The following is a 22,007-nucleotide window of genomic DNA, read 5'->3' as shown; positions in this document are numbered from 1 at the left end:
AATGCAATGATGATTTTATGAATTTTAATTTTTGACATGAGAGGTAACAGGGGCATAAAAATGGCAAGAGGAGCTTCCTGATTAAAAAACAATCCCATATACATTGAACCAACTCAAGATTCATTTTATTTTAGAAGTCTCCCAGCAGTATATAGCAGTGATCATAACTGATACTGGATCAATGTATAGATGAAATCAACAGCATTCTTGAAATAAACATTTTGATTGGAAGAGGAAAGTAGAAGAGGTTATTGTGGAGAAGTAGGGAAAATCTATGTGGATTAGGGAGTTTGGAAAAGCCTGGCTAGGGTCAGAAAACAGATTGCAAAAGGTAGAAGGGAGATAAAAACCTGTTGCTTGGAGAAGAGTTGAAGATAAATTTTGTTTATTTTGCAACTTTGCCTTAGAAGCTTTATGACAATGAAAACAAACTCCCACCTAACTTTAACATAAGTCTGGAAGGTTGTAGATTCTTGAATTAAGCTGTTTGTTAGGAATAATTTGGAAAGGCTAGGAATCTCAGCATCTCCATAAAGGTTTGATCAATCTAGGTTTATCCAATCTACTCTCTCCAGCTCTACTTTCTCTCCAACCCTCTTTCAAGAAAAGGATGGGAGAAGACAAATAAGATGGAGGAAAAAGCTATACATGAGTCCTTTCCTCATACCCACACACCTTTAGAATTTTGACATTTATGTATTTGGCAATCTTATAGTGCTGGAATTTTACTTTAGTAGTAGAGTTGGGGCAACCAATGGTGCCTATTATAGTATTCCCTCTAAAAAGGGCACCTTGAGCTGCTCTGCTCTGCCCCTTCAATCATCCCAATTATAATAGACTTGTGCCCTAAAATGAATGAAGCAGTCAGTCAGTCAGGATTTACTGAGCACTTATTGTGTCTATGATTGACACTGTGGAGATGAAAATTTTGACACTCTGGAGCCTAAAAAAACATTATCTTTTAACATAGCAACTCAAAAAGATTTCAACATACAATTCTCTTTCAACTAGATAGGATCTTAATAACTGTAATTAAACCTGGTGATAATTAAGTGAGCTCAGAGCAAACTGAAACTATTCTAACAACTCTGACTCTTCGTTCAGTCCCCTATTAGCTTCATGTACAAACATGACTTGAACATGTTCCTGTCTTCAGGCCAGGTTGTGAGTCCTTGGAGCTTTCTGTTAACTATGACCCTTGTGACCCTTTAAAAGTATGAAGCAAAGAATGCTGCATTTGGAATAGTGATCTGTTGATCTCTGAACTCTTCCAATTATAAATTCTAGATCTTTTCCAGTTATAAATTCTAGGATTAGTAACTGTTTATTTGGCATGTGCAAGAACTAACATCCCTTATAGTTGGGTTAGAGGTAAAGGAAGTATGTGGGGCAGCATAAGACTGGGTGAGGGGAGGAGGCAGTATACAAATATGAGGACATTGTAAAACTGGCATTCATAATTTGTGGAGTGTTGTCAGGGTTACATAACCTAAAACCCTTAAGATTTTAATGATTTCAAGGGATCTAAGCTCTGAGTTAATTTTGTAATGTTAATAAGATAAGATAGTTATTAAAGGGCTTCCCCCCACCTAGTGAAAATGACATTTAAATTTGTCTTCCTGGGGTGGCTAGGTGGTGCAGTGGATAGAGCACCAGCCCTGGAGTCAGGAGTACCTGGGTTCAAATCCGGTCTCAAGACACTTAATAATTACCTAGCTGTGTGGCCTTGGGCAAGCCACTTAACCCCATTTGCCTTGCAAAAAAACCTAAAAAAAATAAATTTGTCTTCCTATATCACAGTATATAGGAATTCTGAGTGTTTAGGGAGAACCAAGGTATTATCTGGCCTTTTGCAATTATTTTTTGTTAACATAACTTTGCTCTGCTCATATTTTCCCTTTTCAATTGGTATTTATTAATTTGTGAGATTATTTTCCTCCTCCCACACCCAGTATGAATCATTAGCCAGAATTACTCCTGTTGGCAGAGCTTCTGAACTCTATACTTGTGTAACACAGAAGTGGGTGTAAAGGTCCTGGTTTGAACCTCAAATTCTGCTTTACAAAAGAATGGGTGCTTCTTACATCATTGAATTACTTAACAACTGAGGTTTTTCATAAGTTTATTTGTAAGGAAGGTATAGACCAACTTTTCCAGCTATCTGTGACTGATGACAGCCTGAAAGTCTTTAGGGATAAAGTTTTCACTGGTAGCAAACATTTGATGCTTAAAAGGATCTAAACTATCTTATTTTACAGCAATAGTTAAGAAATTACGTTTTTTCATTATGCTGAGAGCTGGTATCCAAGTGAATAGTCACAACTAGGAACAGAATAATGTTTTGTCCTTCATTTTTGAAGACCATGACATCAGGAGGTGATGCCATGAAAAGAGCATGAATTGGATTTGAGTGAGGGGTGCTGTGCCTCACTTTCTCCTCCGGAGCCATCTGGGTCCAGTGGCTAGATATGAATCAGGAGGACTGGAGATGGCCCTGGATGTGAGATTGTTAGGGTTGAGTGATTTGCCCGGGGTCACACAGCTAGTAGGTGGCAAGTATCTGAAACTGGATTGGAATTCTGTCCTCCTGACTCTTAAGGTAAGTGCTCCATCCATTGTACCACCTAGCTGCCCAGGAGCAGAAAGTCACTAACAAAAGTGTGATGTAACTTTAAAAGATGGAAATTTCTAGCTTATTACCCTAACTCTGCAACAGATGTGGGAACAAGTACTTTTTGCTGCAACAGCTATGAGCTAACTGCCTAAAGGTGGAAAAGGAGCAAAGAGCTCCATTGCACTGCTTTTAAAGACTCAGGTATCATGGAGGTTACTGCAACCCATGTGGCAGCAGACATTGCAAGTTCTATGTTAAGTAATCAATAGAGGCTTAGAATTACACATACCTAGCTACTGAAGAGGGCTCTATACTTAGGACACACTTCTACATTCAAGGATCACTTGGAAAAACAACAACTAGCATCTATATAATTCCCTAAGGTTTGCAAAGTTTGTTTTACATATATTATTTAATCTTCACATTAACCCTGGGAGGTAGATGGTTTTTCTCAAACCCATTTGACAGATAAGCAAATAGAGGCAAATAAAGTTAAGTGATTTGTCCAAGATACTTCTACTATTAAATGTCTAAGCCTGAATAAGAACTCAAGTTTTCCTCTGGTCCAGTACCCCAAGGGCCAACTCCATGAAAGATGATTGAATATGTCAGAGGAACTCATCACAATACAGCTGCACTTATTACATATTCCTAATGCAAGAACCCCTGTCACAGCATCATAGTGAGGTACTAGTAAATTTAGTATGAGATAACTTAGTAAATTGAAAGAAAGAGCAAACATAAATATCTGTTTAGCCAAATGTCCTTTCCTCTCTGAAATTAATTTTAAAAATAAATAAGATTAAAAAACACACTCCCTTTTTAGTTCTTTATATTTCCATTCCCTGAGTCTGTCACTCTACCTAATCTATCTAAAGCAGAGTTTCTTATCCTGGGCTCTGCAAATTTTCTAAAAAAATTTTTGATAATTATTTCGATGTAATTGATTTTCTATACAGACCTATGTATTTCATTTTATGAATTTAAAAACATTATTCTGAGAAGTCCACAGGCTTCACCAGATAGCCAGTGGGGTACAGGATATAAAAAATGTTAAGAACCCATTCATCTAAAGAACTGATTTCCTTTAAAGCAGGAGACAGAATTCTTTTTTTCTTTTTTTTGTAAGGCAATAGGGTTAAGTGACTTGCCAAGTCACACAGCAAGGTAATTATTGTGTCTGAGATTGGATTTGAATTCTGGTCTTCCTATACTCTACTCACTGTTCCACCTAGCTTCCCCAACATATATCCTTTTGACCCCATTTCCTTTTTTTAGGGGTTCATAATACCCATAAGTACCTTGCTGATGAGATAAGCACAAACACTAAAAAAATGGGGTATTATATCCGTTTTTTGGAGGATGTTGCTAAGCTCTGAACCTCCTGCAGGCCTCTGACAAAACTTTGTTTCAGTACAGAATTGGGGATCTTGTAGTGTTGTGTTTTGCCACTAGAGGGAGGTGGTGCATATCTGAAATCTAGCAGAAACATCCCTGTCAGGGATGTTGTGCTTTCCATACATTTGAAACCAACTGGAAAAAAGTCTTTGTGTTTTAAATTGTAAAAGACAATGAAGCTTGATTAGAAAAATTACTGTTTTCCCCCTCTCCAGAAGGTAGGGGTTTTTTTTGTTTGTTTGTTTTTAGGTTTTTGCAAGGCAGGGTTAAGTGGCTTGCCCAAGGTCACACAGCTAGGTAATTATTAAGTGTCTGAAGCCAGATTTGAACTCAAGTACTCCTGACTCCATGGCCAGTGCTCTATCCACTGTGCCACCCAGCCACCCCCTCAGAAGGTAGTTTTCAAAGACTTTTATTTCAAGTTGCCAAAATGCTGGCAGGTATCACAAGGATAACTCAGTAGCTTACTGGACTGTCCCTTAGTTGGAAGAACATGGCCAGTTCAGCTGGGATGGCAGCTATCTCTGTCAGCATCCTATTTACAGGTTATCCAGGCCAATAGATCAGTGCCCCAACTATTTTTTTAATTTCCTGGGGTCATGGCATGGGGTACAAGAGAATGATGGTGGCAATATTTAAGAAAGGTGGGGTTGGGGGGGATGGCTGACTTAGAACTGAAGGGACATGAAGAGAACATTTCCCTACTAGACATGCCCACAGGTCATAGAAGAGAGGAGAACAATAACTACCAGATGAATAACTAGCCAACTTAGCATCTGCAACAGACTTATCTCCAGAGGATTATGAGTGAGAGAATATAAAATGACCTTGGTGTTTGTTGGTGCTACTTACAACCCCCAAAATGACCCTTTCCGCCTTATAAGCAGGGACACTCACCAGGCATTTTGGGGGATCCCAGAAATCATAAGGTCTAAAGTCAAATAGTATTGTAAAGATTATCTAGTCAAAATTATTCATTTTACAGATGAAGAAACTGAGGCTCCAGAAGGATTTTCAAGGTCAGTCAGGTAATAAGCAGTGGAACCAGGATTAGAACACAATTCCCTCTGATGCCAAACACAGGGCCCTTTTATTATACAATGGGAAAGCTTAGAAAAGCTTATTCTCATATTTCAGTGTTTGGTATAAGAGATACCTGAATCTTTATTACATATAACTAATTCTCATAACTCCATGGAGGCAGTTTAGAGAAAAATAAAAGTCTAATTTTGTATATGCGGAAACTTATGCATAAACAGAATCAGTGATAGAGCTTAAATTAGAATTCAAATTTTTGTTCCCTGAATAGAAGTGTTTTCTCTGCCAGATATTGTTGCATCCAAAGTTAAGGAGACTGTCAACTGCCAATTATTCATGCTAAATAAGGAAAACAGTAGCTTAGATATCAAGGGATAATCCAAAAAAGCATCAGGACTTAGAATCAATTTCATATTTAGTCACCAAGCTTTATTTTTACTACACTTGAATATGCATTTATCTGACTACCTGGATAATTTGTGGAACGAAAGTGTGAGGTCCTGATTGAGGAGTTGGAAAGCACAACTTCTATGTCTTCTTCCTTATTTCACTATGAAGAAAAGGAGCAGATTTCCCATACTCAGACAAAGAAATATCCTGGACTATGTTAGGGTTAAGTTCTTGATTTATACTCTTATTCATGGTCTTTTGGAGGAATGAAGGTAATTATCAGTAAGTGCTTTGGTTTAAAAGAACTACCTTGGTAGCTTAGCCTCATGTAAGGAAGGTAACTCAAAATCTTTAATTCAACTTATTAACACTTATTAAGTGCCCACTATATGAAAGGCAATGTGCTAGGTGCTGGAGGGGTAAAGATATAAAGGAAGAAACATGCCCTCAACGAGTTTCTATTCTCTATTCTATTATGGGTTGGAGGGATACAACATATCTGTATAACTAAGTCAAGGACAAGTAAATTTGAAGAACAAAGACATCTGAAGGAGAGAATGAAAATTCATGAAGAAGGTGATATCTGAGATGAACCATGAGGAAAGACAGCAGTTCTGAGATGTAGAAATGAGGAGGAAGTTTACTCCAGGTAGAGGGAGCAGCTCTTTTCAGCCTATTGAGCAAAAAGAATTTGATTTGGTTGAGTAAAATGCAATATTAAAGGTTCCCCTCCAAGGGAGTTTCCTCAAGAATGTTAGTTCATAAAAGAATCTTTGACAGAGTTAACAACAGAGCTGTTCAATGATCTGCAGATTATTGATAATAAGTGAAGCATATGATGGGGAAATATATACTTGCCAAAGGTTTGCTACTGTAATGGTTGTTGTTATAGGTCCAGTGTTGAGACCTTATGGAAAAGAATATAGGTAGAGATATTTCTTGCTATAGATAATTTCATTGTGCTGATTGCAGCAAGACCCAGAATGACACAGAACTTCTTATATGAGAGCCATCATTGCTTAAAAGAGTTTAGATGTGGGGAACAGGGTGACCCAGTGAAAGGGCACCAGCCCTGGAGTCAGTTCAAATCAGACCCCTGACGTTCACTAGCTGTGTGACCCTGGGCAAGTCACCTAACCCTTACTGCCTCACAAAAAAATAAAGAAAAAAAAGAATTCATAAGGCAAAAATAAGAGAGTGAGTGGTACCTATTTCCCAGACTATCATACACAGGTGTTTGAGCTGCTCATAGTTTTCATCCATTAATATTTTGGACAGACATTATAGATGGAAAATGAAATGGAGTCAAAACTGAATAGGAGGAAGAGAGTTAGCTGCATTGTCTCTGCCATAATGGACATTCAATAATCTCAAGCTTTCCTCTGAAACAAAAGTCAATCTTTTTTTAATACCAGTATCCTTCTAGTAAAGTTTTATGATGTGGTAGATAGAACATTGGGTCTGGAGTCTAGAACACATGAGTTTAAGTACAGTTTCAGACACATAATAGTAGTGTAACTCTAGTCAAGTCATTAACCCTTGTCTACCTCTGCTGTCTTGTCTGTAAAATTGGCACAAAGATAGCATCTTCCCTCCCACGATGACTGTGAAAAACAGATGAGATAATATTTGTAAAGTGCTAAGCAAACCTTAAAGTGCTAAATAAATATGTGCAAGACAACATGCTAGGTGCTGGGGATCTAAAGATACAAATGAAACAGTGCATGCCCTCAATACCTTAGCTAGCAAGCCGACATTTTCTAGCTATCATCATCATCATCATCATCATCATCATCACTATAACTTATTATGTTGTTTTTCAGTCATTTCAATCATGTCTGATTCTTTGTGACCCCATTTGGGGTTTTACTGGCAAAAGATACTGAAGTACCTTGCTATTTCCATCTCCAGTTCATATTACAGATAAGGAAACTGAGGCAAACAGAATTAAGTGACTTGTCCAGGGTCACAGAGCTACTAAATGTGGAATATAGATTTGAACTCAGGTCATCCTGACTCCAGACCCAAGCTTTATCCACTGCATCACCTAGCTGTCCTAGATGGAATGTTATTTTCATGCCATACCACAATCTGAGGAAACAAGAAGTCTGGATTGATCCTAGGATAAAGAAAAGTTGCATGGCAGGGACAAAGAGATTTCACCCTATTAAAACTCTGAGATGCAAACTTTTCCAAATTTGGTGGTTTCTTGTTCTGTGTTTTTTGTTTTGTATTGTTTTTGCAACATCATGCTGCCTCTGGAACTATCATCTCTAAAAGACCACAGTTAAAATAAATGTACCTAGGCCAGCTAATTGATAATCCAAAATTAACAAAGGGAACAAGAAATAGGACAGATAAATATCAGTGGAGCAGAGGGTGTCTGATAAAGAATAAAAGGCAAAAACTAGGGACAAAATATAAGTTGAAAAAGGATAAAGCTTCAAAAGGAAGAAAGAAGTGAATGAATACAAACCTAACCTACTTAATTTTAAAATTTGAACCTATGTTAATGTGGTATAGTTATATGGTACTGTTTGTAATAAGTATGATTAATTAGAAACTCTAACTATATGGTTGAAAAATGCTAAGTCTGACCACTTCCTTGGAATCCTTGTGTTGAAATCATTGATCAAATGGCTAGGTGGCACAGTAGATAGAGCACTGGCCCTGGAGTCAGGAGTACCTGAGTTCAAATCTGGCCTCAGACACTTAATAATTACCCAGCTGTGTGGCCTTGGGCAAGCCACTTAACCCCCATTGCCTTTCAAAAAAACAAACAAACAAACAAACAAAAAAGAGAACTCAAATAATACAATTTGCCCGAAAAACAGTTTATATAAAAATAATTTCAGGACATCCAGTTTTCTTTTCCAATACATCATATAATGGAAGATCAGAGGCATCCATAAAGCCAATAAAGATAAAAAAACAAAACTACTGGATGAGAGTAGGAGTCTAACTCCAGGAAAAAAAAACAAATATTAAAATATTAACTGTGTGCAATAAATATTTTTCAAACTAAAAATTCTCAGAGTTTCTCCTTTTTATCTTCAAATTTGAAAATAAAAGGCTAGAGAATATGATTTTAGTATATATTTTTAGTGTCTTTTTTAAAAATAGTAATTTTATAATTAACTTTTTAACCTTCTGACCTCCATCATATGACATATTTACAAAACACCTATGGATTCCACTTATATCACTGCCATTACATTTTTAAAACTGCAAATTTCATTATTGCAAATAGATAATTGGAGTACTCACAAATGTCCATCGTAATTTCTAGAAGGCTTCCAGGAAACTGTTATCTTTTTCTCAAAGGGGAATAAAAATCCACAAAATAAATTAGCTGTCAGGTGCAAAAATAAAATAAAAAATAAAAAAACACAAAACAAATATCTGTTTGTTACTAGAAAAAAATTTTTAAATGTCTTTACGATGAATTTGTATATCATAAAATCTCTTGAAACATAGTAACTGGTTTTCTTACTGAAGTTTTAGTCACTTTCCAGCCCGATGTATCTCGGCTGAATGCTAAAACCTCTTGGGAGACTTCATCAGCAAGTTTTTTAAAGTCCATCTATCTGCAAAGTTTTAAAAACAAATGATTGGTAGAAGAAACTCATATGCAAAAAATGAAAATATTCCACAGTTATGTTGCACTTTGGCACGCTGCTCCTTATTAATCCATAGTTTTGAATATTATAGTCATGCTGCCCTTTGGCTATATATTTCCTGTCCAAGATAGCCATGCCAGTCTTATATGATGTTCTTAGGAATTCAGTTCAGTTCAGTTCAGTTCCAGTCACGTATTCATGGATAGCTAAAACAATCTAAGCATATTTAACTATAATTTTCCCTTTCTTTACCTTAAACATGCAGTATTTCACAGACAATAATTCTATACCTCATTCCAGGTTCTGGTTTTCTAGTCTTTCCCTCACAAGCCTTTCTTTTCTTGTAAATGCACAACTTTTGATGATTTTAAGAAATGGAATGTGGGTTCAAAAAGCATTTTAACCTCAGCAAGTTCATATATATATATATATATACACATACCTGGCATGGGCTTGAACAAAATCTTTATAATTTAATTATCTAAAAATTGCTAGCTTTTGATGAACAACATATTGTCTAGTAGCAGAAAAAAAATAAGATGGGGTAAATTATTAGAAATGGCAAGTTCTTTATTTTTTTTAAGGTTTTTGCAAGGCAAATGGGGTTAAGTGACTTGCCCAAGGTCACACAGCTATTTATTTAAACAATTATCAAGTGTCTGAGACCGGATTTGAACCCAGGTACACTCCTGACTCTAGGGCCGGTGCTTTACCCACTGCACCACCTAGCTGCTTGTTGGCAATTTCTTTAAATAAAATCCATTGGCCTTCAAATACATGCTAAAATAATGCTAAAAATATGTTTTTGGGTGCTTTTTTTTTTTACCAATGTCAGTAATCATGAATTTATTCATCATAAATACTGAACATCTATTGAGCTCCTACCATATGCAAAGCACCTTTCCAGATATTTGAGGTAAGGCATTTTTGCATGAAGTCTTTCCTGATCCCCCTATTCCTAATTCTCTCCCTCTAGACCACTTTGAGTTTAACTAATTTGTGTGTGTGTGTGTGTTTGTATATTTACTTTATTTTCTATATTCTCTGTATATATTCTTATATGTACTTGTTTTCTCCTCTATTGTTGTACATAGGGATAGTATCATTCTTTGTAAATGTATCCGCAGCCCCTAGGGCAGTGTCTGGCACAAAATAGGTGCTTAATTGAAATATCACGTGCATTTCTACCTTGATAAAGACAAATATGCATTATATTGCAGTTATGTATTATTCTTCCCCCCCTTTTAAATCATATTATTAGAGAAAAGATAAAGCAGATTTTAGTAAGGGTCACTAAAACAAGTGAAAATTTTATGCATGTTATGTTGTCAAACATTATTTATGAATTATAATAATAATTTTATCAATATGTGAACATTTATGTATATACACATATACAAACATAAACATGCATGTGTATAGTTGTATTAAATAATCACACATACACACACACACACACACACACACACATATATATATATATATACATAATTATATATTTATAGTGCATACCTGAATCCTGCAATGAAAATGTGTACATAAATATATGGACATGCCATCCAATATATGCATGTATTTGAACATATGAATGAATGCAAAAATGTGCAAAATAGGTTTGACATGTACAGTTCTACTAAAAACAAGAAATAATGATGAGAGCAATTCCATTTAAAATAATTACACTGTCTAACTTGCCTCTACATTTGGCCTTTGACAATTAGTTAATCTAGCTCCTCCCTTTGCCTCAGACTTTTCTCATTTCTTGGCCTTCAAATCCTCATCTATAGATGCTCTAGGGATCATGAATGTCACTAGGGAAAGTCCAAAAATTGACCTGATTTTACCCATTACAAAATCATGGTGTATATAACTTGCTTCTGCTCAACAATCTGATACTGGTATATTGACTTCTTATATTATTCCTCACAGCAACGTTTTTAAACATTTCCTCTTCTCTTATTGCTCCCCTTAACTTCTTGTGGTCTTCCAAGAAAAGTATAATCTAGTTTTCCTCCTCTATTTTTCTAACCTTCTTGACAGCACCGTCCACTCTTTCTCCCTCCTCTTCATTCATAGAAGTAGGATCCTTCTACTTCTCCCCTCATTCCATTCCCTTCTGACTCTTTTAAGATTTTTCTGCCTGTCATTTCTTCTACTTATCAAATGGATATTTCCCACTTGCCTACATATTCCCTCTTCCCAATCCTAAAAAGAAAAGGAAAAAAGAAGGAAGGAAGGATAGAAATAAAGAAGAAATAACAAAAGGAAAAGGAAAGAAAATAAAGGGAGGAAGAGGGAGTTAAAATAAAAACGTCTTCCCTTGCCTTAGACCCTTCTATCTTTCACCTTCCTTTCACTTCTAACCTTCTGGGGAAGTTTCTTGCTTTCTTTACTTCCTCACTACTTAATTTCTTTTCAAATCATTTGCAATCTGGCTTTTACACCTAGCACTTTTCTGAAACTGCCCTGTCAAATGTCACAAAAGACTTTTTAATCCTCTCTTTTCAATTTTTATCCTATTCAACCCATATGAAGCTTTTGACCACTCCTTTTCCCTTATATTCTCTCATCCATTATCTTCAGACATTACTCTCCTGGTACTATGCCTCTCTCTTAAACAACTATGTTGCCTTTTATTTGAATCTATAATGAAGATGTTCCCTAAAAATCTGTCCTCATCCCTCTTTTCCTTCTTCATTCTCTCCTGCCAATCTCATTCACTCTTCCAGTCTCTGAAGAATACTCCCACATTTCATTCTAGTCCTGACCTTTTTCCTGAGATCTGGACCCACAACTCCAACTCCCTACATTCTAAATATCCTACCAGTTCCTCAAATGCAATGCTTCTAGAGGTGTTCCTCAAGAACTGTTACTAGTTCTGACAACTCTCTGTAGCAAAACATGAACACTCTTGTCTCCTGGATTCATGCTCATCTTTCAAAACTAATCAGATACCAAGTTCTTTTGATTGCATCTCAGAAACTTCTCTTGCATCTTTTCCTTCATCTTGATTCTCACCGGATCATTGCAGGCAAAACCTCAGTATCATCTGTTTGCCCCAACTTCAAAATCCTAACTGATCTTCTTCCTTTACTGTCTGCCCTATCAAAGCCATCCTTCCTATCAGTGCTGGAATAATTTTTCTTTTGTCTGCATCACATTAGGTCTCTAAAGTTTCAGGGGTTCTCTAATGTCTATATAGTTTAAATTCCTTTGTCCAGTACTCAAGGTACTACTCTCTGTTGTCACCTTATCTTTCTAATCTTATCTTATAATATTACCTTTTATGTATTCTTTGTTGGTGCAGCCATATCGGACAATTCTCTGTCCCTCAATCCATCCTTGAGCTTTCATCCCTGCATATCTTGGTTCAAGTTTTTCCCTGTTTGGAATGTCCTTCTTGGTCTGATGAATTTACTACCTCATCTGTAAAGCCCAGTTGAAATGTCTTCACTTCTTTTGTTAGTAATAGCTTTATTTTTAATCTTGGACTTTGTTTTGTACTTCTCTGACATACTTATAATGTTATATTGTTACATATTATAGTTGTCTGCATTTGTATCTTAATCCTCGCTAGAATGGAGACTTAAGAGATCAAGAATTGTCTAAACTCTTTCCACTTCCAGTATGCCTGATGTAGAGCTTTGCATATAGTAGGTGTTTAATAAATGTTTGCTTTATTAAATTTCCAATGTTATTGAGATATATATTATGAATCTCTGCCATCTTTCTCTAAACTAAAAATAAAATACATTTTGATGAATTGTTAGTATATTTGACAATTTCTTTTATACTCTGTATTTCTAAAATAAAGGAAAATATTCCATTACTGACAACTTCAACCATAGTCAGGGGACATTAACATATATTTAAAATGAACCTGTTGACACTGATAACAAAATTAAATGACAAACTATCTTATCAAGAACTCTAAAAAAGACAGTGTATGGGAAAAGTTTTAAATTAAATTTCCAGGAAAGATTTTTAAATGCTGAATACAATCTCTTTAAAAAGTTATTTGAAGTTGGAACAAAATAAGCTTCTCAAAATCACATCATTGATCTTTATTTTCTATTTTCACATATTTGATAATCTGGTTTTTGAAAATTAGTTTGTGGTTGTCTTGGATTGTGCATATATCTATTTATACACATAAATATATATAGATATAGATGTATATATGTGATAAAAGGTACAACTCTATATAGACATACATCTAATAGTATACATATATATAGTATATATATGTTAGTTGTTTAATAATATATATATATATATATATATATATATCCTGAATATTGATATAGAAATCATCAGATAAAGAGGTGGCCTAGTTTTACAGCTTAGGCTTTTAGAGATCTGTCAAAGAGAAAATAGAGCTAAAATTCTTTTTAAATTTTTGATTCTTTTACTGGTCAGAGGAGAGGAGGGTTAAAACTTAATTATATTTTTACTTAGTGGTATGATGTCAGATTAGCTGAAACTCACAAATCTATTAAAAATTAAGGATAATATTTCCACATTTAGTGAGATATCTTTTTTTTAATATCCACACCATTTAAAACTAGGCACTTCTCCCGCATTTCCCCTCTTTACTATGCAAGATACTCATAAACAGTTTTTGTTTTTGAATCAGCATTTAAGACCCCCCCTTCTGCAACCCCTTCGCCTCCGCTCTGAGCCTGGGTGGTGCCATCCTTCCTTGGCACTCGGCTTCCCCGAAGCGCTCGGAGACAATTCAGCACCAGCCCCTGTCCATGGGTCCCGGCTCTGCCTAGTCAGGCGAGCTGTGGCCGGATGGCTGGGAAAGGGCGGGATGAGCGGGGAGGCGGAGGAGGGGAAGATGGGCACCTCTGGGCATCCCGCGGAAGCGAGGGGCGTGGCAGCGGGTGGGGGTCTCCCTCCATTCGTTGAAGGGGTCTTTTTTTCTGGGAGGGGGATCGGCTAAGGAGGAAACTGAGGCTCACCTGGAGGGCGGCGGCGGCAGATGCAGAGCCCCGGGGTCGCTCCCTCTTCCTTTCACCCAGGGCTGAGCCAGGGCAGAAGGAAAGGCCTGCAGCGGGATGAAGGGCCGCGGTGACTGAGAGAGAGAGCGGCGAATGAGGGGAGGAGGGGAGGAGAGCGGAGGAGGTGGTGGTGGTCCAGAGAGCCCCTGCCTCTGGGAGAGAGACTGGGCTGGAGGGTGGGCGGGAAGACTACAACTCCCAGAAGGCGCCGCGCCCGGCCGACCTCCGCTCGCCCACAGCCCGCCCTCTCGCCGCGCGCACGCGCGCAGCCCGAGCTCCCATTGGAAGTCGGTTTGAAAGAAAGGGCGGGCGCCGTGCGGCTTTCGGCTGGGCCTGAAGGGCATGCGAGGGCCCAGGCGGAGGGCGGCCGCGGGCCGGCCCCGGGAACGCACCGAGCTTCTGGAGGGAGTCGCGGAAGTGGGTCCCGTTTGGGGTCGTCCGTCCGGCGCCCGGCCAGGGGGGGCCCCAGATGGACCTCGCCGGGCCTTCCGGGAGGAAAGGACCCTGAGGGGCCCGGGGTGCCCCGGGCTGGGGAGAGGGTGTGAGGATGGGGGTGTGAGGACGGCCCTGCCGCCCAGGGAGTGGCTCTTTTTTACTTTTATTTTTTTAGTTTTTGCAAGGCAGTGGCATTAAGTGGCTTGCCCAAAGCCACACAGCTAGGTCATTATTAAGTGTCCGAGGCCGGATTTGAACTCAGGTCCTCCTGACTCCAAGCCTATGCTCTATCCACCGTGCCACCTAGCCGCCCCAAGGGAGAGGTTCTTAAAAGAAAAATATATTTAATAAGCCAAGTTCTGTGGGAGAGGAAAGGGGCAGGGGTCGCAGGTGTGAGTCTTGGAGATGCCCTGGAGATCAGGAAGAACCAGGGAAAGGTAGACCGAGCACAGGCTTGTTTTTGTCCCCGTTGTTTAATAATCAATTAATACTGTTGCTGTAGCGAGCCTCTGCACATCTTTGCACTTTGTGGAAAAGAGAAAATGCGTTAAAAACAATTTTCTGAAACCAAAGTGTGAAGGAATATTTGGAACTCTGTTTTTATTTCATTCCTTGGGCCTTTCCCTGTTCATCAGCTAAGATTGTTGTTGTTTTTTTAAGTAGGTGCTTTGATATCTGGTGAGCTCGCTGCCTGCTTCAGACCCTCCAGGAAAGAACATTTGATGATGCTTCTCACTTGCAACTCTTGTATGTGGAAGCAGCACTTTCAGAAACAGTAGATTCAAGCTTGTGTGTCAGTGGGAGAATATGCTGGGAAGAAGGGAGGTCAAGGAACTTGCTATATCGCTACCCTCCGCTCATAGAAGACAACAGAACAATTATAAGAATAATAGCTTATATTCATTTTATCCTTCTCTTGGTCCCTGCCACGTTAATGGCCAGTCACATCCATAATCTTTGACTTGAAGGAAGCTACATTTTGCTTTTCCCCCTATCTCTTACAGAACTTGGGACATATAAAAATAAAAAAAAGCAAATGGTTATTAATATCGTTTTGTGTAAGATTAGGTTCATAAGAAACATTTTAGCTAATAAGTGATAAAAGTTTTAATTTTACAACACTACAAATATATGTAACCACATTTCCCCATGTATAAGATGCACCTTAATTTTGGGACCTGAAATTTGAAAAAAATGTTTTACATGAAGTTATTGAACTCAAATTTTATTCAACATGAAATTCAAAGCTCATAATTTTCAGACATCTTCTGGACAACTCTGGTATATGGACACATGCTTAGTCCATTCCATTTTATGAACCTGAAGCACCAAGTATGACCTTTGAAATCACTCACTTCTTTTTCATCAGCTATTCTTCTGACTTCATGCTGAACTATCTTGGTGGACACAAGATTTCCACTTGGCCTTTGTTCAATACATCTCTTCAGTTCCATCTCTAAATCAGGCCATTTGGCTGACTTGCCTCTCATGGCCTTCTTCTGTTGTTCCTGTTTTCAGGAGGGTTTCTTCTTCCCACAGCCAGTCTCTGATTGTTTTCTCAGTTGGAGGAGGGCCAAACTGAAACTCAGTAGTATGATTTCCATTCACTTTTGCAAACTGGATCACTTTGTACTTGAATTCAGCACTGTATGATAATTTGCCATTTCTGGGCAGAATGTGGCAAAACATAACCTATACCAGTAACAAATGCAAAATGATGAGCTCAAAGATATTAAGTACAAAAAAGCAGGAAATGCAAGTAAAAAAAATCCACTGTATAAGACCACCAAATTTTAGACCCCCAAATTTTCAAGAAATGTGGTAAATGCTAAAAATTAAGTTCCTTTGCATTTTTACAACAGATTATTACCATGTTAGAATAATAGTAATAATAACAGTTATTACCATGTTAGAATAAGAGTGGCATATTAAGCCTTTTTATTATGTACCAAAAGAACTTTTAGTACTGTAAGATAACAGGGATCATCTCTTCATTTTACTAATGGAATAGAATTAAATGAGTTTATTTCTAAAATCCTTAACATATTTGATGGAAAGTAGGCAACATCAACATTATTGAAATTAAAAAAAAAAAACGGAGTAATTCATATTGATTAAGAGGATACCTAAGGGAATAGTCTTAGTACTAGTGCCTGCTGAGATTGCCTCCATCCACTCTGTATATATTGTTATTTTTATGCTACCTTCTAATGTGAGCTTCTTGAAGGCTGAAACCATATCTCTTCATTTCCAATGATTAACACAGTCCTTGGCACAAATGTGAGAACTTAACAAAGTTTTGTTTACTGACTGACAACTAGAAAGAAACAAGGTCATTTATAAAAATATTTTTCATAGTTGGTTTATGTAACGGGTGATTAATTGTTTCCACAGTTACTACAGATATGCAGGCTGTGTTTTATTATAATTCTTTAAGTTTAAAAAGAGCAGATTGTGGTATGTTTGCACATTAAAGAATTTTTAAATGGTGGCAATTTGTTATGCTTGGGTAATAATATAAAAATACTTTTCATTTTCTAAGTATCTTGGTTCAACTCGCTTCAGAATAAATGTTGAAACTGATATTCTATCTCCCTATTTTTTTTCTTTCTCAGTGATCACTAATAAAATTAAGAAAATGGAAACAAAAGTTGAGTGACTTGCTCAGAGTGTTACCCCACATTATTTAAAAATCAGGATTTTATGATTATGTGCCAAGTAGATAGAATCTGATTTCTGTTTTCTCTCCATCATTTAACCATCTTTCTTTCTTTACTCCTTTTCCCTTCTCAACTTCCATTTTTTTTCCTCTAAAGGAATGTTTAAAGGTTGGAAAATACTGCTGGAAGGGAATACTTTCTAATGTGATGTCATAGACTGCATCACTATGAAAATACAACAGAACATCCATTTGTATTTGTAGGATCTTAAAAAAGTGAGTACTGTCTGGTACTCTCCTTTTATGTATTGAATTAAATTAACACTGTTTTTCAGTATACATTGATTAAGACTTTAAACCTTTTAAACTGAGTAATATGATAGCAAATAGGCATCCGAATCCTGTCATATTGTATTCAGGCAGAAAGTTTGATTGACCCTTTGATCAATATGCTGGTGCCATAGGACTGATACTCTCACCTATATTTTGTATAAAAAAGAAGGAGATATCTGGGAGACTTTCCTCACCCTATCTGACCCCAGCTTCCATTTGGGCTCTTGTTAGTTCACCCAACTTCCCAAATTTCAATGGTTCACTTCTGCTTTCACCATAATTTTTACTTGACAACCTTTTCTCCATCCTTGCCTGATGATTCCTGAGACAGCATATATGTTACATAATATGTTATATAAAGATAACTAAAGATTCAAGTTCTAGTAACTTAATAAAGTATAGTTATTGTAAATATATCAAAATCCATAACCCTACCAATAAAGTTAAGCATTTATTGAGTGGCTACCATATATGGGGGTATCTTAAATGTCTTTTGGAACATCCTGTATAAGAATTGAGAGAGAATCTTTTTTGTTTGTTTTTTTAGGTTTTTTGCAAGGCAAATGGGGTTAAGTGGCTTGCCCAAGGCCACACAACTAGGTAATCATTAAGTATCTGAGACCAGATTTGAACCCAGGTACTCCTGACTCCAAGGCCGGTGCTTTATCCACTACGGTGCTTTATCCACTACGCCACCTAGCTGCCCCGAGAGAGAATCTTAATAAGGATAAATGTTTCATCCTTAAAGGCAGGAATTATACTTTGAGGTCCATGAACTTGCCTTTTTAATATTTTGATAACTATTTTAATAATGATTCCTTTTTTTCATTTTTATCCATTTAAAAATATTACTGATAATAGGTCCTTTGGTTTCACCAGACTGCCAAAGGGATCTGTGACACAAAGATTAAGAACTCCTGCTTTAAAGGAATAACAACACATTTATAGTTTATATTAATGTAGCTACATATGTTATTTGAATTCAAATCTCATGTATCATTTTTTTGTGTGTTTACTGTTTTTGTTTTTAAAGATTAAAGAAGAACTCACTTTGAGAAAATCATGGCAAAGTCAATTAAAAAATGCACTGTTTATTCTCCCAAAGCTACAGCGTCTTCTCTTCTAGCAAGTTGCAGCTTGAACAACAGTAATTCCTCTAACTTCAGTGCCTCTATAAAGTATAAAGACAAGCTTTACAATTCTGCTTCTCAGGCATTACAGGCCTACATTGATGATTTTGAGCAAAATTGTATGTCTCAGGATAAAAGCAGTAGAAAATTTAAGCTTTCTCAGATTTCCAAGTTCTCCAGATTTCTTTCTAAATCCCCAAATGGTATGCTTTCATTATACTTTGCTGTGTTTTTAACTGTGTATGATAATTTGATGCATTGTATTTTTGGAAGATTAATATTTGTGGAGAGAAGAGGCTAGATAAGAATTATTTTACAAAATCTGATTTTACATAAAGTCATTATGTAATTTGGTTCCTAAACTTTTTCAGTTAGATATTCTTTTTTAAGTTCATTATAACTATCATTATGATATTTTTGTGAATTTTGACATTTCTGTTATTTTTCATAATGACATTTTCATTGATAGTGGAAAGAGGAAGCTATAAGGTGTATTCGGTAGTTTAAAAGAGTAAGTCATATTTTATTACCTTCCTGCTGTGTATAGGAAAGAATTCTGACCTAGAAATAGATTTTGTTGTTGGCCTGTTCATTAATAACCTTGAACAAATTACTTAACCTACTTTTTTTGGTCCTGGTTTCCTCATCTATTAAAAACAGTTTGGATTACATGATCTCTGATTCCTTTCTAGTTCAGTAGTTCCTTGGTTTTATACTTTTTTTTTTCAAGGCAGTGGGGATAAGTGACTTACCCAAGATCATACAGCTAGTTAATTATAAGTGTCTGAGGATGGATTTGAACTCAGGTCTTCCTGACTTCAAGGCTGGTGCTCTATCCACTGTGCCACCTAGCTGCCGCAATTTTATGTCTTTCCCCCCCATTCTCTCATACCAGTTTTGCTAAAATAAAAATTAAGTACTCGATTAATCCATAATGTTTTACTGTTATTAAAAATTTTGCTATTCCAAATCCTTATCCTGATCCTTGTCTCTTCCAGAAAAATCAAAAGTACTAATTTTTTCATTTGACACAGGCAGGAGACAGGAAGAGGGCATTTTAAGGTTGGGAGACTTTATACTCAAGCTTTAAGACAGAGAGTGAAAGAAAAAAAGGCCCAATAGAATGTCTAGAAACAGAAAGAAACCTAGGGAAAAGGAAACGTACTAGGCAAGAGAATGACAGTGACCGATGGCCCACAACACTGAGGAGGTAAAATGTCATTGAGGCCCATAGATAATTTTATTTTTACTTGTGAAGTGCTTTGGAGGAGGATAGGAGGAGAAAATGTATTTTTTCACAACTAGTTTTGTAATTATATTCACATGTGATTTATAAGAATAAGCCCAAATTATGCTTTTTTTTTTCTTTTAGGTTTTCAAGACTGCAGAACAACAAAGTTATTGTCTTGTAGAAACCATGGGATTAGTGATATGGACACAATTAGCCTAACAACTGATGATCTAGTACATTTTCCACCAGATGGATCACTGCCTACCAATTCTTATATTGGATCACTACATAAAAATAACAAACAGGACAGAAAATTACTTAAAAAGGCTTCATCAGAAAATGAAAGGAATCCCCATTTTCTAGCTCCTTTCAAACCTGTGGAAAATGAGGACCTACTCGGTCCTGTTCTATTCTCAGAAACTAATGAAAAACATGGTGCGATTAAAAAAACTTCAAATAAGCATTGCAAATATATGTCTGCATCATCAGCATATTCTTCAGAGATGCCTTTTCCCAAAGAAAATTCAAAGCACTACATTAGAAAAAATTACCCAAGATGGCTTACTTGCCAGAAGTCTGACCTTAACGTGTCAGGGATAACTAGTATTCCTGATTATAGTTATCCAGTTTGGCTACATGATCAAGATCTGTTACCTGATTCCTCCAGTCAAAGTAGTTCTCAGATGCAAAAAAAAGGACAACACATTTATATGGAGAAAAGGAAAACTCAGTTTGCTCATAAATTGGATTGTCATGAACATTCACTTCAACACTGCAGCATTTCAGACTCCACAAGTAAAAAAGTATTAGTTAATTGTAAACCCAGTTGTGAACTTGGTCAGCTTCCATATGCTGGTGTATCTTTCTCAGAGGAATCCAAAAATCCATTCAGTGGTAACTTTTTTCTTTATAGTTTTGCTAAAATTTAATAACTAAGTACATTTAATAACAAGCTATATTTACATTTAAGAACTTTTTTTATTTTTCCCTTTATGGAATTCAATTTACATATTCTTTTGAATGCATTTTTCTTTTTTGTTTCTTGTGATTTAACATTGCCTTTAATTCAAATCATGTGAATCTGTGATCTGAGTGACATTTTATCTTTCTGCAATAAAAATTTTGTTTCATTTTTCTTAAATATCTTATTTTGTTTTTCAAAAAAAAATAGATGACAAAATTGAATTACTTATCCTGAAGGCCGAAAGAAGTCTAGAGCATTCTCCTGAAGGTTTATCAAGTACCATGATAAATGATGTTAGTTCCTCTTCGTTAGATAAATTAGAAGCAGAAAGATCATGGGAAAATATTCCAGTTACTTTGTGAGTAAGCAATAATGATTCTTGGAATGTGTTTTGGGGATGGGAAAATTTAGAAATTAATCCATAAGCATAAAGACTGAATATAGTCCATATTCACAATGCCTTTCTAATGGGGGATACAAGTATATCTATAGCATAAATATAAGATTAATGGATATGTCTACATAGAGAAAGAAGTTAAATATGTGTTAATTTGAGAGAGGGTCAGGGGCATTAGTAAAACTTCAGAAGCCAGGACCTAGGTTCCATCTTAAAGGGAAAGAGAATCTCTCTGAGGTGGAAGTGAGAAGTGGATTCTGGGCATGAGCATGGATGGCATCCTGAGGCAAACACCTGGGACTGGGAGGTGGAGTGGAGTGTACCTTGTTTATTGAACCACAGGTCACTGTAACTGAATTTCTGAGAGGGAGGAGGGTTGTGAAGGGATTTAAAAGCTAAAGAGAGGATTTTTATTATAGAGGCAATAAGAAGCCATTGTAATCAGCAGGGAAGTCAAATGATCAGATTTGCACTTAAGGAAATTTGCCTTGGGAGCTATTTTTTTAGATAAAGGACATTGTGCAGAATGACCCAAAAGTCTTAATACTTTTAGGACACCCCGTATATAAACACAAAATGGTAATTGTATACAATTAGTCCTAAGTCTTCCATAGCTTAAAATTTGATTCTTATTTGTACTACAAGGTGATGTTTTGTTTCTTATAAAGTCTTATAATTCCATATAACAAGATTGCTGCTTTTTTACTCTTCTTTATTCCAGAAGGTATCAAAATAATCCAGTTATTTCTTATTTTGAAGGAGTAATCAAAAGACTTTATTTTATAGATGCTT

The 22,007-nt window shown here is 36.5% G+C and overlaps 2 protein-coding genes across 4 annotated transcripts in view; one reads left to right on the top strand and one right to left on the bottom strand.

The window, feature by feature from the left end:
- STARD6 (StAR related lipid transfer domain containing 6) overlaps nt 1-14,111 on the bottom strand; it is a 33,588-nt gene extending 19,477 nt beyond the window's left edge. The window contains exons 1-3 of the mRNA XM_074207909.1: nt 14,028-14,111; nt 8,935-9,027; nt 8,708-8,809 (exon numbers count right to left, since the gene is read on the bottom strand). Of these exons, the coding sequence (XP_074064010.1) occupies nt 8,708-8,809; nt 8,935-9,023 (191 nt within the window). The 5' untranslated portion in view covers nt 9,024-9,027; nt 14,028-14,111. The remainder of the gene's footprint in view (nt 1-8,707; nt 8,810-8,934; nt 9,028-14,027) is intronic.
- Nucleotides 14,112-14,343: 232 nt separating this feature from the next.
- CXH18orf54 (chromosome X C18orf54 homolog) overlaps nt 14,344-22,007 on the top strand; it is a 49,915-nt gene continuing 42,251 nt past the window's right edge. The window contains exons 1-6 of one of the 3 annotated variants that reach the window (XM_074207907.1): nt 14,344-14,483; nt 15,165-15,248; nt 17,318-17,436; nt 18,527-18,826; nt 19,996-20,748; nt 21,026-21,176. In XM_074207907.1, coding sequence (XP_074064008.1) covers nt 18,556-18,826; nt 19,996-20,748; nt 21,026-21,176 — 1,175 coding nt within the window. In that variant the 5' untranslated portion in view covers nt 14,344-14,483; nt 15,165-15,248; nt 17,318-17,436; nt 18,527-18,555. The remainder of the gene's footprint in view (nt 14,484-15,164; nt 15,249-17,317; nt 17,437-18,526; nt 18,827-19,995; nt 20,749-21,025; nt 21,177-22,007) is intronic. The other 2 variants (XM_074207908.1, XM_074207906.1) reach the window with 2 other exon arrangements.

Source organism: Macrotis lagotis, chromosome X (assembly GCF_037893015.1).
Source record: "Macrotis lagotis isolate mMagLag1 chromosome X, bilby.v1.9.chrom.fasta, whole genome shotgun sequence".
In the NCBI taxonomy this organism is placed as follows: domain Eukaryota; kingdom Metazoa; phylum Chordata; class Mammalia; order Peramelemorphia; family Peramelidae; genus Macrotis; species Macrotis lagotis.
The sequence above is the reverse complement of the archived record's forward strand: the minus strand, read 5'-3'. Positions and strand labels throughout refer to the sequence as shown.